The sequence below is a fragment of the Sphaerodactylus townsendi genome, linkage group LG04 (assembly GCF_021028975.2).
Source record: "Sphaerodactylus townsendi isolate TG3544 linkage group LG04, MPM_Stown_v2.3, whole genome shotgun sequence".
Classification (NCBI taxonomy): Eukaryota; Metazoa; Chordata; class Lepidosauria; order Squamata; family Sphaerodactylidae; genus Sphaerodactylus; species Sphaerodactylus townsendi.
In genome coordinates this window covers 151,722,061-151,737,826 of record NC_059428.1, presented here as the reverse complement: position 1 = coordinate 151,737,826, position 15,766 = coordinate 151,722,061, and the positions used below count along the sequence as shown (strand labels likewise).

Sequence of the window (15,766 nt, the reverse complement as noted above, 5' to 3'; positions counted from 1 at the left end):
ATTTGTTCCCAAGAACACCCCTTGCTGGATCATAGAATCATAGAGTTGGAAGAGATCCCAAGGGCCATCAAGTCCAACCTCCTACCATGCTGGAACACGCAATCAAATCACTCCTGACAGATGGCCACTCAGCCTCTGTTTAAAAACCTCCAAAGGAGGAGACTCCACCACACTCCGAGGTTGTGCATTCCACTGTTGAACAGCCCTTACTGCCAGGAAGTTTTCCCTAAACATCTTTTCCTTCACCTTGAACCCATTACTCCTGGTCCTAGAGTCTAGAACAGCAGAAAACAAGCTTGCTCCCTCACCATCATGACATCCCTTCAGATATCTAAACAGGGCTATCATGTCACCTCTTCACCTTCTCTTCTCCAAACTAAACATCCCTAGAGTGAGATTTCGTTAGTCCAGCATATTGGTTCAGTCACTGGTGGGGGCCTGGATCTTAGCCAAGCTCTGGCAGTCAGTTGAGTTGGGAATGCTGCTATTGGTAAGCAGAGGGCAGAGCGATGCAGCGAGACCATTCAGGGGCTCAGACAGTTCCTTTTTAGCAAAGGGAAGGGGTAAGAGCGTGAGACGGGCCTTGTTGGATCCAATCGTTGCTCCATCTAGTTCAGCATCCCATCTCAGACAGTGGCCAGCCAGTTCCTTGGGAAGTCCAACAACAAGCAATAGAGGCTGAGGCCTTCCCCTGATGTTGCCTTATAGCTCTGATATGAAGAGGCTGACTGCCCCTGAACATGGAGGTTCTCTTTAGTCCCCATGGCTAGTAGCCAGCGATAGACCCATCCTCCACGAGTCAGTCTCGTAATCTTTTAAAACCATCACGCCTGTGGCCATTGCAGCATCCCCTGGTAGCATTTTAACCACTCGATGTGTAAAGAAGTATTTCCTTCTGTCTATCCTGAATCAACTATCTGTTTCCTGTTCCATGGCTGGGTGTGATGTCACTTCTTGTCACATGCTCACAATTTGCAGGAGTCTGGTCTATCACCAGGGTGTGTGTGTGTGTGTTAAAGGTGGGTCCCAGGTCTAGAGGGGCCGAAGGTACAGGCCCGAGGCCCTTTTACCCTACTCGAGGCCCGCCCATCCTTGTCCCGAGTGACAAATTCTGTCTCTCACGCAGGCTCAGAGAACTTTTCAGTCCGGCCAACCTTGGAGAGCCTCTTGGCAGCCAGCACCCAAATGCTGATGGAGGTCCTCTCGACTCCCTTCATGGACAGCCTGAAAAATATCCGCTTGCCTCGAGAGCTGAACCCCAACAAAAAGTACAGCTGGATGCAGAAGAAAGATGAGCCCGTGAGTAGTGCTGCGCCCCTGGCTTTATGTTTCAAGGAGACAGGGAGGATATGGGAAAGGGGGAAATGAGCTGGGGCAACAGTCCCTTCACAGGTGTCAAACTCGTGGCCCTCCAGATGTTATGGACTACAGTTCCCATCATCCCCTGCCAGCATGATGCTGGCAGGGGATGATGTGAACTGTAGTTCATAACATCTGGAGGGCCGCGAGTTTGACACCTCTGCCACCTACCTCTACGTTCCCTCTGCTGACAGCCACCCAAGCTGTGTGGCACCAAAACGGTGTCTGCATTGCTGCGCTGCATACAGGAAACATTACCTGGGGGTGAGTGCATGGGAAATCTGTTCAAGGGACCAGCGGGATGCTGAGAGATGAGGTGAACCAGCAGGGGTGGAATTTTCTGACACCTTTCCTACTTTGGGAAACTTGAACCTGCTGCTTGATGATCCTGGTTTGTCTTACCGGCTTTCAGAGGCTTAAAACAAACGCGCTTCTGTTCTTTTTATGGGAGAAGTTGGGGGTTTGAAGTCAGGATCTTATACACGCAGAGCGAGCATTCTTGTCACAGAGTTATGAGACCCACCGCAAGGCAGAGCTTGTGCAAGATTTGACACAAGCAGAAGCTCATTTGGAAAGAAATGTTTGAACTTGGTCGCCAGTGATAAAGGCTTGGCATTTCATTCAAAATAGCTCTGTCTTTCTTATCAACCAGGGTCTCTTCAAGGCAGTCAAGAAAATCAAATGTCATCAAAAGAACATTCCAATAACTGCATCCAAGTCAGTCAAAATATTAAAGGAAGCATAAAAAAACTGAAAAAAATCTACAAAAGACAGTAATCAAAGCAAGCATCAGCCCCGAAGAATAAAAATAAATAATGTAGATTTGTTTTTAAGCAGGTTCTCCCTTCCCTCCCCCAAACATACCCAAACAAAAACTATTGTCAGATATAATATAGAACAGAGAAAAATTAACCGGAAACAGTGGTAAATAAAAATGTCCTAACTGCGTATGAAAAGCTCAGGAGCCTCGGTGTGTCCTTGTATGTCCCTGACTCCCTTTCCTTCCTTTCATGGTGTAGTGGTTAAGAGCAGGTGCACTCTAATCTGGAGAGCTGGATTTGATTCCCCGCTCTGCCACTTGAACTGTGGAGGCTTGTCTGGTGAACCGGATTAGCTTGTGCACTCCCAACACACACCAGCTGGGTGACCTTGGGCTAGTCACAGTTCTTCGGAGCTCACTTGGCCCCACCCACCTCACAGGGTGTTTGTTGTGGGGGGCGGGGAAGGGAAAGGAGATTGTCAGCCCCTTTGAGTCTCCTTGCAGGAGAGAAAGGGGGGATATAAACCCAACTTTTCTTCTTCTTCTTCTTCTTCTTCCTCCACCACATCCTCGCTGGCTGGCTCCATTCCTCCTCCCAGATGTACTCCATTAAGTCAGCTATGGAGAACATGGACTCCATGGAGTTGGACTACAGGATGAAGCTGGCCGAGCTGCAGAGGCGGTACAAGGAAAAGCAGCGGGAACTGGTGAAGCTGCAGCGCCGGAGAGACTCCGAGTAAGTCTCTGCAGACCCCCTTTCCTCGACCGACTGGATGGGCGCCCATGGATATCCACCTTCCGTAGACTTGCACCATCTTGGTCTTTCCGGTCCCCCTTGCGGTACATTAATACATTGGAACAAAGCACTGAGGCGGGGCTGGCATCCCCTCCCCCCCATGGCTTAAGGACACCAGCCACAATAGCTGCATTTTAGAACAGTTCGGGCACTCCGCTGTTAGCCTTTCTGGAGGATTTGGATTTTTTTCTGGCACTGGTCAGCGTAGAGGTTTGGCAATTGAGTGAGGCTCGCAACTCGGGCTTTTGGTGTTGTTCTAAGTTTCGGGGTCTTCCCTGCCCCCCTCATCCGCCCTTTGCTTTGTTTGTACATTTTAAGAACATAAGCAAGAGCCTGCTGGATCAGACCAGAGTCCATCCAGTCCAGCACTCTGCTACTCGCAGTGGCCCACCAGATGTCTTTGGGAGCTCACCTGCAGGATATGAAAGCAATGGCCTGCTTCTGCTTCTGCTCCCGAGCACCTGGTCTGCTAAGGCATTTGCAACCTCAGATCAAGGAGGATCAAGATTGGAAGCCATAGATCAACTTCTCCACCGTAAATCTGTCCAAGCCCCTTTGAAAGCTATTTTAGTTTGCTTTGGGTTTCACAGTCAAGCGTGTGGTTTTTTTAAAGGGAAAAGCATGACGAGAAAAGTAGAAGCTTGGGAAGACGAGGCCCGGGAAGGCCCCGGAAGAGGAACCACGGATCCATTGCTTTTTCGCCCCCTAAGGAGAGAGGGAAGAGTGACGGCTGGAGTGGAAAGTAAGGCTGGATGGATTGCGGGGGAAGCTGGGTGTAGCAGGGTCACCATCCCGGCCTCAAGGGGGTGGGACGTGGCAGCTCTCGTTCTGTGTGACGTTGAGTCGGTGGCTGCCCGCGTGTGGTGTGTTGTAAGGGTTTGTCAGGTGCAGAGCCATGGCTGGCGTGCACAGTGGACGATGTGAGAGGACTAAGTTGGTCCGATGTAGCACAACAGCAGAGTCCAGCCATCTGGCATGTAGTACAGATGAACCAGGTGGGATGGAAAGTTGACGCAGCTGCGGAATAATAGCATGGCACATGAGCACGAAATGAACCAAGGCCCCTTTGTTAGTGCTTGAGTCTGGCGGTGGATTTTGGGCTTCTTGGGGGACTTGCGAGGATCCCAGAAATGGATCCGTGCTGATGTTGTGATCTTGCTGTGGTTTCTCCTTCTTCCTTCTCTCTCTCTTGTGGGTGACGTTAGACTGTTGCTTCCAGCTTCTTTCTCTTTGCAGTTGTGAGGGGTTTAAAGAATTTCCACCAGACTGTGTGAAGCCGGTGGTCCTTGCCAACTTGCGTTACCTCTAGATGAAGCCAGTTCTTAGCATTGGCAGGGCCCTTTGGGGGTTATTGCCAAGGATATAAAGGGCAGTCTGTCCATCTGTCTGTTTCTTGCTGTCTGTCCTGTGTGTCTTTTGCAAATCTTCACCTCTCCTTTGTAATGCTGCGTTTTGTTTATCTGCTATGGTCGTCTGGCAAGGGAAGCTCAATGGTGTCTGGAACTTTGTGCGATTGTTGTGTACTTGTACAAATATGATGAAAATGTTTAACTGCCGACATCCAAGGAGTTTGAAAAATAGTCTTTCTCAACCCAAACAAATATCGGTTTTGGTTTTTCTGATTCTTTCCAACGCCACTTATTTATTAGCAATATTGATGGATAATAATAACAACTACCGCTTATTTATTTTAAAGGACACCAACAAAACAGTGACATTAACAGTGAAGGAAGAACTAACAATAACATTAACCAACGGTGTTCCAAAATAAATATACTTTGATCAATGAACATTTGCACGTAATCACATCAGACAGAATTTGGGCATCGCTTTCATTTCTGCTGCTTCTAAATAAGGCTCGGATAATCCCACAAGAACCACATCTGTGATAGTTTTTTTTAAATGTCCATTCTGATGATGAGGCACCCACCATTTTCAGGGATTTCTGTACAAGATCAGCTGCGGTGAGGAAGAGAGGTGGAGTGGGAGTGACAGGGGACAATGTGGGGGGCTGACAGGATGCATTGACCTGCCATCACCTCCCATTTCTGCACTAGTCACACTGGCCTTCCACAAAGGTCTGCTTTCCCACCTTGGGGGAAAAGGTGATGCCTTGTATAAGCTGTGTACAAAGAGAGAGTGCAGGATGGCGCTGCCCTTTTTCCCTGATGCATCCTAGATGGGCTACTTCAGCTGGGTAGGAAAGGACAGGCAGCCGGGGATGGCAGATCAGTGAACAAGAGCTGGCCCAAGGGTGGTCTTGCTTCTCCCTTGTCAGCAATGTTGTGGATGATGGCTGCAGAGCAAGGTGGGAACCTCCCTGCGTGCCCCCCATCCCCCCGATCAGCACATCTGCTAACCCTCTAGCTTTGCAGAAATCAAAGAGATGTCTTGGCAACTTTTATTTGAACTGAGGACTTTATCCCTTTGGCCTTTTACATTCGGAAACTCCAGCCGATGTTCTTATGGACTTGGGTCTTCCTCTTTGCAGTCAGCTCTCAGAGCACTGGATCCTGGTCAAGAGGTGCTTTAGGGATCTTCAGTCTTGCTCATGCTCGTTCGCCCGATCCTGCCAGGTGGTGACGCCAAATCCCAGTCGCACCAATTCTGTTTTCTCTGGTTTCCAGGCTCAGCAAGTCCTTGCTGCTCTCCGAAGACTCGGAGCCGGGAGAAGGGACACGGAAAAGGCACCGGGGCTTCCTCCTGGATGAAGAGGAGGAGATGGAGAGCTTGAAGGTGAAAGGGAGGAACCACAGCTGGGATGAGCACGACGTCCTCGCAAGCTTTTCCAGTGAGGTTGGTACCTCTCCCATCCAGGCCAGCTAGCCCCGGTTGGGCTTTTTGATCCAAACTTAGGATTGAGTCCATATGAACGTTTTCAAAAGGGAAATTTTGAATTTCCCATTGTGAAGCCACAGTTCACATTGAAAATGCTTTTGATTTTCCTCAAAAGGGGCCAGCGTGGTGTAAGGGCCAGGGTGGTGTAGTGGTTAAGAGCAGGTGCACTCTAATCTGGGGAACTGGTTTTGATTCCCCACTCTTCCACTTGAGCTGTGGAGGGTTATCTGGTGAACTAGATTAGCTTGTGCTCTCCAACACAACTGGGTGATCTTGGGCGAGTCACAGTTCTTCGGAGCTCTCTCAGCCCCACCCAGCTCACAGGGTGTTTGTTGTGAGGGGGGGAAGGGAAAGGGGATTGTTAGCCCCTTTGAGTCTCCTTACAGGAGAGAAAAGGGGGATATAAGTCCAAACTCCTACTCCTACTCTTCTTCTTCTTTTTCGTAACTTCATTATGTGTCTTAGTTGAAGAGATTCCCCTCTGCACATATGTTTGCTCAAGCTGAAGTTACTGACTTGTTTGCTTAAGTTGAAGTTATTGATGGTTTATTTTCTCCTAATATCTGATGTTTAATACATCACCTCTGATCCCCTCGTGTCAAATGAGAGAAGGGATGTGGATAGCACAGTCAGTGTGAAATGAGGCCTCACCAAAGCACAGGCACAAAATATGGATATCCCACCTCTCTCATTTCAGTGAATGGTAATTAAGAGTAATACAGCGTTGCAACTAAGATGCTTATTGTGAGGTAACTTCTGCCAAGAGGGTCCTCCAGGAATACTCTCTTCTTTTGCTAATTGGCAGCGTGTGAGAGGAAAATAATGGAATTTACTCTTTCACCTCCACCATTGGCTTCTGGTTTTCTGTGGTTCTGAGGGAAAATGGAAGGTTTCTTGGAAGCTTCTAATAGCAGAAAAGGTTCTCTGAGAGAGAAATCGCCTTTCCCACCACAACTGATTTTCCTGTGAAATATGCAGACCTTCCTGTTTCATCAGCATATCAGTAAGGTCCAACGGGAGTAGCCGGTGTCACGTAGGAGCAGACCATGTGCCCCCTGAATATGGCCCAGAATCCTCTGCAATCCTCTGGGGGCTCCATGGCAGACACAGTCAACCTGGAAAGGGCTCCCTGAAGGCCCAAAGGCCACTGAATGAGGTGAAGTCAGGCATAGAGTGAGAACAACAAAAGGTGTTTGCCGCGAACTCACCTGTGCCTGTTGTGATCCCTCCTTTCCTGCAGTTGAAGATTAAGAAGAGGAAGCTGGCCCGGGACCAAGAGCACCTGGTGAACAAACTGGACAAAGCGCTCTCGCTCTCCAAGCACAACAAGCTGAAATCCCCTTTCAAGTGCACAGGCGGCTCTGGAGGGAGGCAGAAGCACAGCGGGTGTGGGGGCAGCCGCTACCTGCTTCCCCGCCAGGAAAAGAAGAGCTTGTCCCATTCGTTGAGCTTCTCCCTGAAGGCCTCCAAAGAAGGTAAAAACAAAATGGCGGCCAAAATGAAGAAGATGGAGATGGGGCTAAAACTGAAGGGTCACCTGAAGGTTACCTCCTCACCAGCAATATCTGAATTCAGCAGCTACTCCTACAGTAAGTAACTTGAAGCCGTCTTTTTGTTTTGGGTTTTAATTGTTCTCTCCGTCTGTGTTTCGGGCTTTGTCAAAAGTGAAGGTTTAATCCCTCACAGAGGCTGTAGTGGAGTTTTGTTTCACAGTGGGGTGGCGGTAAGTGGGGGTTGCTGGCTTCATTCATAGGTCTAGGAATGGTCACATCTGCAAGATCTCAGGGGTGAATTTGCTCAAAACCAGGGACGGACTTCTTCCCATCAGTTGTTGCAATTAGCCGTCTCCCATAATGAAATGCACCAACCGCATTGTAAATGGGGGAAGAAGGAACAGCTTTTTTTTGGTCATTGGAGGCCCAATTTATAGCTCTGGAGTATTGTAGGGGCTGCTTCCAGTTGGCCAGATCTCATGCTTTTGCTGGTAGGATCTACCTTGAAGAATCACACTGCTGGGAGGATAAACACTTTCCCCCAGCCTCACAGATCCCTGTAGAAACATAACAGCAACACGGGGAAGGATTCTATCATTCAGCCAAGATGCATGGTCACAGAAATGACCCACTTATAGGGGATCAGCTGTTGCTCCACCCCACTAGTCTGTGAACTGGGCATCATATCAGATGGGAAGACGTCTCCAAGTGCCGCTATTTAGGACCTTTCTGCGCTGTCTTAGAACTGACATGCTTATTCATAATGGCACAGGACAGAGTAGGATTAGAAAACTTACATTGTTTCCTGCTTTTGTCACTGGAAGAAGGTGATCTTCAGAAAATCCGAATCCCTGTGGAAGACAGACAGCTTCAGTGGCGGGGGAGGGGAAGAGTTCTGTTTCATCTATGGTGGGGCAACCTGTGCCAGATAGGCTCCATCGTATTGTCTTGACAGTAGGGGATTGTTACAGTGTCTCCTCTAAAAAGTGTTTCCTTGGTCCTGTCATCATGTTGTTTTGCAGAAACTGTTGAGAGAGATGTCAGAGGTGTCATTTGCTGACTTAAACATGTAACCGCAAGTCTTTCCCCCAAACCTTACTTTAATGGCAGATACAGACTCAGAGGAAGACGATGAATCCCTGAAGGACGAATGGTCTTTCCAGTCCTCGTCCAGCTCCAGAATGCAACCGCCCAGCCTGTATGCGGCAGCGGGCCACAAGGCCAAGCGGATCTCTGGAGGCTTCAAGACCTCCAAGAAGGGCCTGCCTGCCGTTAGGACTCTCAGATCTAAACTGGCCGCAAGCCGGAAGCAGCAGTTTTGTTTGGTGGCCAGAGAGGCCGAAGTTGGATCTTCCTTCAGTGATTCTTCGGAGGACTCGTTCGATCAAGGTTATAACAGATTATAAGGTTATAACTAGATTGCGAGGTTGTAGCTAGGTCCTAACGCAAACAGAAATCGAATAAGTGTTTTGAGTGAGTGAGAGCATGTGGGGAGGGGAGATGGGGCAGTGGTCCACCATCTTGGATACTGTTGTGATTGGCCCTTTTGGAGGGTGATCTTCCTTCCTTTCTTTTTGACTTTTATGGCCCACTGTATCAGTATTCCTTTTATAGAAACAAAGAATCTGCGTGTGTCACTCATGCTTTTTAAAAATCTTATTACTCGACAGCTCTTCTTCTCAGAGCTGTCAAGTCGACTGGGGGGGTGTTTAGTGTCCTCCTTAACCGCCCTTTTCTATCTGCCTCTCCTCACCCTCAACTTTATTTTTTCAGCCCTTCATCTCCTGTTACTATCACTGTTACGTGGCTGTATTATTATTATTATAATGATCATCATCATTTTAATTTAATTTTAGCATGTCTAGGGACTCGGGAGGACATTTGCAAGACTAGAATATGTGTTGTGTGGGAGTCCCGTCCCCCCCATTATGTTTGTATTGCAATTTGGTACCAAGCTTTGTATTAAAAATATCTGGTCTGTTTTTAACTAAACCCGTCTGCCTTGTCTCTCTTCCTGTGTCTCTCACTAGGTGGTATAGCTTGATGCTTCACTCCATTCCGCTGTTCCCTCATCACTCCCAAAGAATGTTAGCAAAGGAATTCACCCACATTGCGATGGGTTTCTCTATTATTCAAATATCCCTGGCTTGCAACTCGCTTAAGGTGGCTTTATTTTCTAGGAGGAAAAGGCAAACCTACACATTGGTCTCTCCATTTCTTTCCAAGGAGGCACAGTCTGTTAACGTTGCCCACAGATGTTATTCAAGCAGGGCTTGCTTTTCACGTTTCTTTCTAAATGTTTCCAGTCCCCCCCTCCCCCTGGCAGCCCCCATGTATTTTGGGAAAGAAACGGGAAAATTAATAAGCTTTTGTACTTTTGCATAATGGCCGAAGTCTAAAATGAAACTAATTTTTCACTGTCGGATATAATTGGGGTCTAATCCGTTCAAAAACGTGAGACACTCCCCCCCCCTTTATCCCGCATTTAATTTTTAAAGTCAAGTAGATTATGAATATTTCAAATCGGGTGCCTCCTATGCAGCGGTACTAGAATTGCTAACAAAATTTGGAAGCTGTGTCGGGGGACAGATCTGTGTGCCGTTGGGCTTTTAAAAAAAAAATCTGCTTTTTGTGCATTTTCCTCTCTCTTGGAGAAGTGAGAAAAAGAAATAGCAAGAGAAGCACAGGTGATGAATACTTAAGAGCGTGCATGTAGACAACGAGGGATTTTTATATGTGTTTTAGAGTTCACTCATTGAAGAATAACAGCGAGAGAGATTGTTTGAATGAGTCTTCCGAATTAGGAACTTTTATGTAAGGCGACCAAGAGGGAAGGGAGTGTAAAGTTTATTGATTGAGAGTTGCTCAGGAAAGGTTTCCATAGAGTCTTCCTTGTGGTCCCAGAAGGCCACTTTGAGGCTCTGGATCGTTTGTTGATTTTTTTGCCAACTCCTCTTCCTCCGTTTTCGTAACCATTCACCATTGGTGATCAAAACCACAGAGCAACAGCTGTAAACAATTTTAAAAACTTTTTAAAGAAGATTTTCTGAAATAACGTCATGAAAGCGACATTCCAAAAAAAGTTAGAACAACATGTGTTTAAAAGCTTTAAAATATTTAGAGGCGAGAGAGACTCGAAGGGAGATTTTTTCCACCAAGAAGCTGCTGTAACTCCCAAAATATGTTACATTCCTTTCTGAGCCACCTCTCCCCGTAAAACTCTAGTATTTTTATACGATTTTAATGCAAATCTTATAGGTATCAGTTCCCTTTTTTTAGATTGTCTTGTGGTCAATTGCTCTTGACAGTGAAAGAAAGATGTCCCATCCACCCTCTCCCGGCTGCCTTTTCCTAAGATAGGGGTTTGGGAAATGGTTGTGGCGAAGGAAGAAATTTTCAAATATTCTGCATCATTCTATCTAGTGAGAAGAGAGGAAAGAACTGTACAGGATGGGGGTGGGAAGGGAGGAATCTTGGTGGGTGGAAGGGAAGAGGGTTTTGGGCTTTATAAACAAAGACATTTTATGAATGCCTATTCTTCTATTTTTTGCTGATGAGTTGTTTCTTTTAAGGGATATTTGGGTAATAGCATATCTGATGGCTTTTCCCTGATTTACTAAAACTATTAATGACCTCGGCTTTTCCTAGCGTGCTTGCTTTCTCCTTGCAGCTGCTTGGCCAATCCCTTCACCCCTGACCCCTACCCATGATGCTTTGAGTGTCTATCTCGGCCCCTTCCATTTGTTCTCGCGCTCCACTAAAGAAGCAAAGCGATTGGCTTTTGGAGTAGGGCAGACACAGCTCAGCGAAGGGTCCCCCATTATGTAGGTAGGCAAAAATTATCTCCTCTTTTTGTTTTATAAGGTCTGTTTCAAAAAACCAAAACCCTCGGCGGTTTGGCGGTCTCCAGTTTACTGCACCCAATTGAGTCAATGGCACTGACGTTTCGGGGCACTTCTGATTTTCTGGGCTTTTCTTCCTAGAATCAAAGGGAGGTTGGTTTGTCCATTCTAATTTATTTTGCTTTAAGAAAAAAACTATTGCTGAGGACTCCAGAAAATACTTTGCAAAAATGTCCTTTACAACTTACGTTACCCACTCAGATTATCGAAGACTTCCCCCAAAGGATTCATCTGTCTCAGGAGAAGAGTTTTTGTGGCTACTTATTCCGCACAAATTTCAAGTACCAATTGTTCGGGCAGGAAATCAGGCAACACTTTTTAAAAAGATGATCTTCAAGGAATAAAGGAATTAAGCTATTTAAATCCTGACTTGCAACCTGAAAGTTTCTCATGATGAGAATAAGCTAATCAGAACTCACAATGTGGACCTATTCGGCTTGTACTGGAGAAATTTTGCCCAGTAACTGAGCATTTTCAGGAAATTCCCTTTACTGCCTCCTCTGAAATTAACCACTTGGGTATTAGACAGTTTCCAGAGTTGTAGTGTAGGGATCTCACGTTTCCACGTCACCTTTTCTCTGAAAAGAAACTATCCATCCCATTTTGATTTCCCAGCTCCTCCGTGGCATAGGGAACAACTCACTTCCTGGTGCAATGTAGCTATGCTAAGTGTTTCCCAGCCAGCAGCAACCAGTTATGTAAAATGGGGTTGCCAGGTATTGCTAGAGGACTGGGCAGTGTCACAGGAGAATTTCTTATAAAAATGCAGCCTCATGTAGTGACCAGAGGTTCAGTAAGAACAAAGGGTAGCTCTAGGAATCACCAGAAACTCTATGGTTTTTACCATACTTTATGGTTTAAGGAAAGAGCAGGTGACAAAGAGAACCAGTAAAGAAGCCACATTATAAAAATATCTAACTCAAAAGCCGCATGTAGGACTTCTGAACGTCATTTCCAAAAGTCAATTACAGAAAAAATCTTTTTCTGGAGTCTGCAGCCCAAAACACAGGTTTGTTTTGTTTTTAACAGAAATTTAATCCTTTGGGGGCTTGATCTTGATAGAACACAGGTGACCAATCTAAGGCACATGCAGAGGACCCGATAGCTGTCTAAAGTCTGCCTGCACTTCGCCAGCTTTGTGTGCTGTACGTTTGACTGGCAAAATGATACTGTGCTTTGTTTGCTATTATATATATATATAATTATATATATATAATATATAATTATACATATATATAATTATATATATAATATTATATATATATAATTAAACTTAAATATACATTTCTATCTCTCCCCCTGCTGCCCTCTCATGCCATACCCTCGCTGTCCCCAGTCATCTTGTTACATTTATTTGTGGTAACTTAACAAATGTCTTGTCTGTTTTTTAACCAAGTTGTTGTTTCTTCTGCTTGGACTGTCTTCTGGAGGGAGGCGGGAACCAAACCATTGTTTGGGGGTGGCGGGGAGACCCTGGAAGTTTTGGTACCGAATTGACAAATATGCAAGCTCAACATGTACTTGATGATTGGCGTGGGCAACTTTGTTACATGCAAACCCTAGGAGTGGCTCGCGTGCCAAGGGTTCTTGCTGGAATTTAGCTTGCCAGACCTCAAGGTTAGTTGTGGTCATCTACATTCGCAGGCGCTCAGTTTATGCTACGTATACAAGAAATCCACTGTTATGATCAGTAGTTACCCTTCTGTCCTGGAGACCTTGACTGCACAGCTATTCAGTATTTAAAATATTAACAAGCATGTTTTCCTACAAACCAAGTGGTAATTAGAACAACGCATTTCTGTCAGTGTCTGTATTTTTGTCTTGATCTGATATGTCTCGTTCGAATATCTCAGAATCCACATGTTCCCTAGCAAAGAATTGCAATGGACTTGGCTGTGTTGCTTTTTAGCTGTGCCTTAGATAAGATTTCAGTATACATCCTGTCTGTACCTGTAAGCATGGTTTGGGACCATGAGTTTCCCATGATGGGGAAGTAAGGGCAATTTTTACTTGCCTTGGGAAAGATCTCCCTGTTGCCTTGGGAATGATCTCCCTGCAGCTACTTAGATGCCATTGTTAACAATCAATCAGTTATTGATGATTAGTTATTAACTAGGTACAGGGAAAGCGTGATGGGTGGAATATCTGACGTAGTGTTTGACGCTGGTCACGTTGTCCACTCCGACACGTTGCTGTGATTATGGGATTTATATTACGCCTACTGAAGTTTACTCAACAAGGGTGAATGGATGTATTTCACCAGATCTTAAAAATATATACAAAGAGCATCACGTCACTTGCAGTGGTGGGATTCAGCAGGTTTGCACCACTTCGGCAGAACCAGTTGTTACAATGGGGCTTGTAAACAACCAGTTGTTGAATTATTTGAATCCCACCACCGGAACGGGTTGTTAAATTATTTGAATCCCACCACTGATCACTTGGTGTTGTTTGAAGATGCCAGGATAGTTACCAGCTGTGACATTTCTGGAAACATTTTTGGAAATAACTGCATGTGTAACATTTCTGGAAATGACTGCATGTGAATATCACTTGGTGTGATATTTTCGATAAGTACAAAAGGCTGACGTTACGTAAAGGTAAAGGAGAGGTTATCTATTTGAAAAAATTTCTCGGTTTAAGGCAGTTGCATGTTAACGCCAGTCTGTCATTTGTTTAACCTGGGGATTTTTTAAAAAAGCAACTTAGGGGCAACCCCAGGGGGTATTTATCATAAGGTTTCAGTGAGAAACTTCCCAGATTTTTTGGTGTGTGTCCGTTTGGCTCCCTGATCGTTTCTGCTTTTCAAAGGTCAGCCTCTCTGCTTGGGCAGTACGCTTGTAAGCAGTGGCAAAGCGGATGGGGGGGAAACCCCCAAATCAAACACAGAATATTCTGGTCAGAGCAAATGAACTCGAAGGGTACTCAATACGATGGATAGATATGGAATAAATGGGGTGAAGATGGTAAATCCAAGATTGTCTGTACTCCAATTTTTAAAAAATCCAAATTCTGCACCAAGACGAGGGGAAGTCTTCATTTTGTATAAATTGTGCAAATTGAGCAACTTGGCATAGTTTTCTTCTTTTGCACAATGTTAGTTATTTATGAATATTTTGACCCTCCTTATGCAGACAAAATCCATTTGTCTATATTGGTTACTGGAGGGGCAGACAGGAATGTGCAAGTCTTGGAGTCTATAAGAACGTTCCAGTGACTGTACCCAACAACATGAAATGCGTTGTTGTTTTTAGCTGTCCTGCTACATTGCAGGCTGAAGGAAACTGAGTTGCCTTATTACGTACGCAACTACTGTGTGTTTGTAACTTAACTGCGAGTGTGTGTATGTTAAACTTAAGGTTCCTTCAATCCATTTGAAAAGGGTGAGAGGATACTTCATAGATGTGCGGACGCAAGCAGATTGCACACAGGTTGGATTGTCCAGGGATGTCTGATCTTGGTATTGTTTGTGCGTTTTTTAGGCATGGGATTTTTTAACCCTGCTCTTTTGTCCACACTGGGGATTTTCCATGACTCCTGCTCTGCTGTTTCCCTATTGTTTCTTGCGAGCCTGTACTCTTTCCACGAGAACTGAATATTCCAGAAGGCCGCGCCCCCCATGCATCACAATGTGTTTGTTAAGAGGTTGCCTGCTGTAGAGCTGGGCTCTGGTGAGCTTGAAGACTGGATGGTTGAAACTCCATTCAGCCTTCTAACGGGGCCTCTCTCGTATCTCCTGGGTAACAGATTCTACCTCGGAAGAAGAGGAGGAGGAAGAGGAAGAAGAAGAGGACGCAGAAGATTATCGACTGGGTGGAAATGAGCGGCTTGCACCCCCGGCTTTGGAGGAGAGTGGTCTGGGGCTACTCGCCAGGTTCGCCGCCAGCGCTGCGCCGAGCCCCATCATCCCACCGTCTCTCTCCATTGTTCAGCTGGAAGCGAAGCAGAAGGCGAAGAAGAAGGAAGAACGGCAAAGTTTGATGGGTATGTTGGCCAGGGCTCACCTGTTTTTCCCATGCAGAAGACTTCAGGCTCAGCCTTTGGCTTCTCCCCGGTTTTGAAGGATCTCTGGTAGCAGAGATGGGGAAGATCCTCATCTGCCAACTTGAGGGGAATTCAGTATGAAGCAACTTCATGTCCTGAATTAGGGCCTGTGTAACATTAGCCGTAGCTTCCCATAGGTAACTTTGGGAATAATCAGCTTTGTGATGAACCCACAGCAAGTGTAGGGTAGTGATTACGAGCAGGTGGATTCTAATCTGGAGAACCGGGTTTGATTCCCCACTCCTCCTCCTAAGTGGCGGAGGCTTATCTGGTGAACCAGATGTGTTTCTGCACTCCTACTTTCCTGCTGGGTGACCTTGGGCTAGTCCCAGTTCTTTGGAGCTCTCTCAGCCCCATCTACCTCACCAGGTGTCTGTTGTGGGGAGAGGAAGGGAAAGGAGTTTGTAAGCCCCTTTGAGTCTCCTTACAGGAGGCTCAGGAGAGAATGGTGGGGTATCAATCCAAACTTTAAAAAACAACAGCAAGAATTCCTCAAACATAGGGTCTCAATACAGACCGTCCAATGAACTGAGGTTGGTTTGTTGGCCTCAGAGTGGGATTTCAAATGAGGGTT

General features: G+C 46.0%; 1 protein-coding gene across 1 annotated transcript in view; it reads left to right on the top strand.

Annotated features, from left to right (window-relative positions):
• The window catches only part of TNRC18 (trinucleotide repeat containing 18), a 57,272-nt gene that overhangs the window by 21,097 nt on the left and 20,409 nt on the right, over positions 1 to 15,766 (top strand). The window contains 7 exon segments of the mRNA XM_048493929.1: positions 1,127 to 1,299; positions 2,719 to 2,855; positions 3,529 to 3,657; positions 5,543 to 5,711; positions 6,994 to 7,342; positions 8,357 to 8,635; positions 14,896 to 15,132. Coding sequence (XP_048349886.1) covers positions 1,127 to 1,299; positions 2,719 to 2,855; positions 3,529 to 3,657; positions 5,543 to 5,711; positions 6,994 to 7,342; positions 8,357 to 8,635; positions 14,896 to 15,132 — 1,473 coding nt within the window.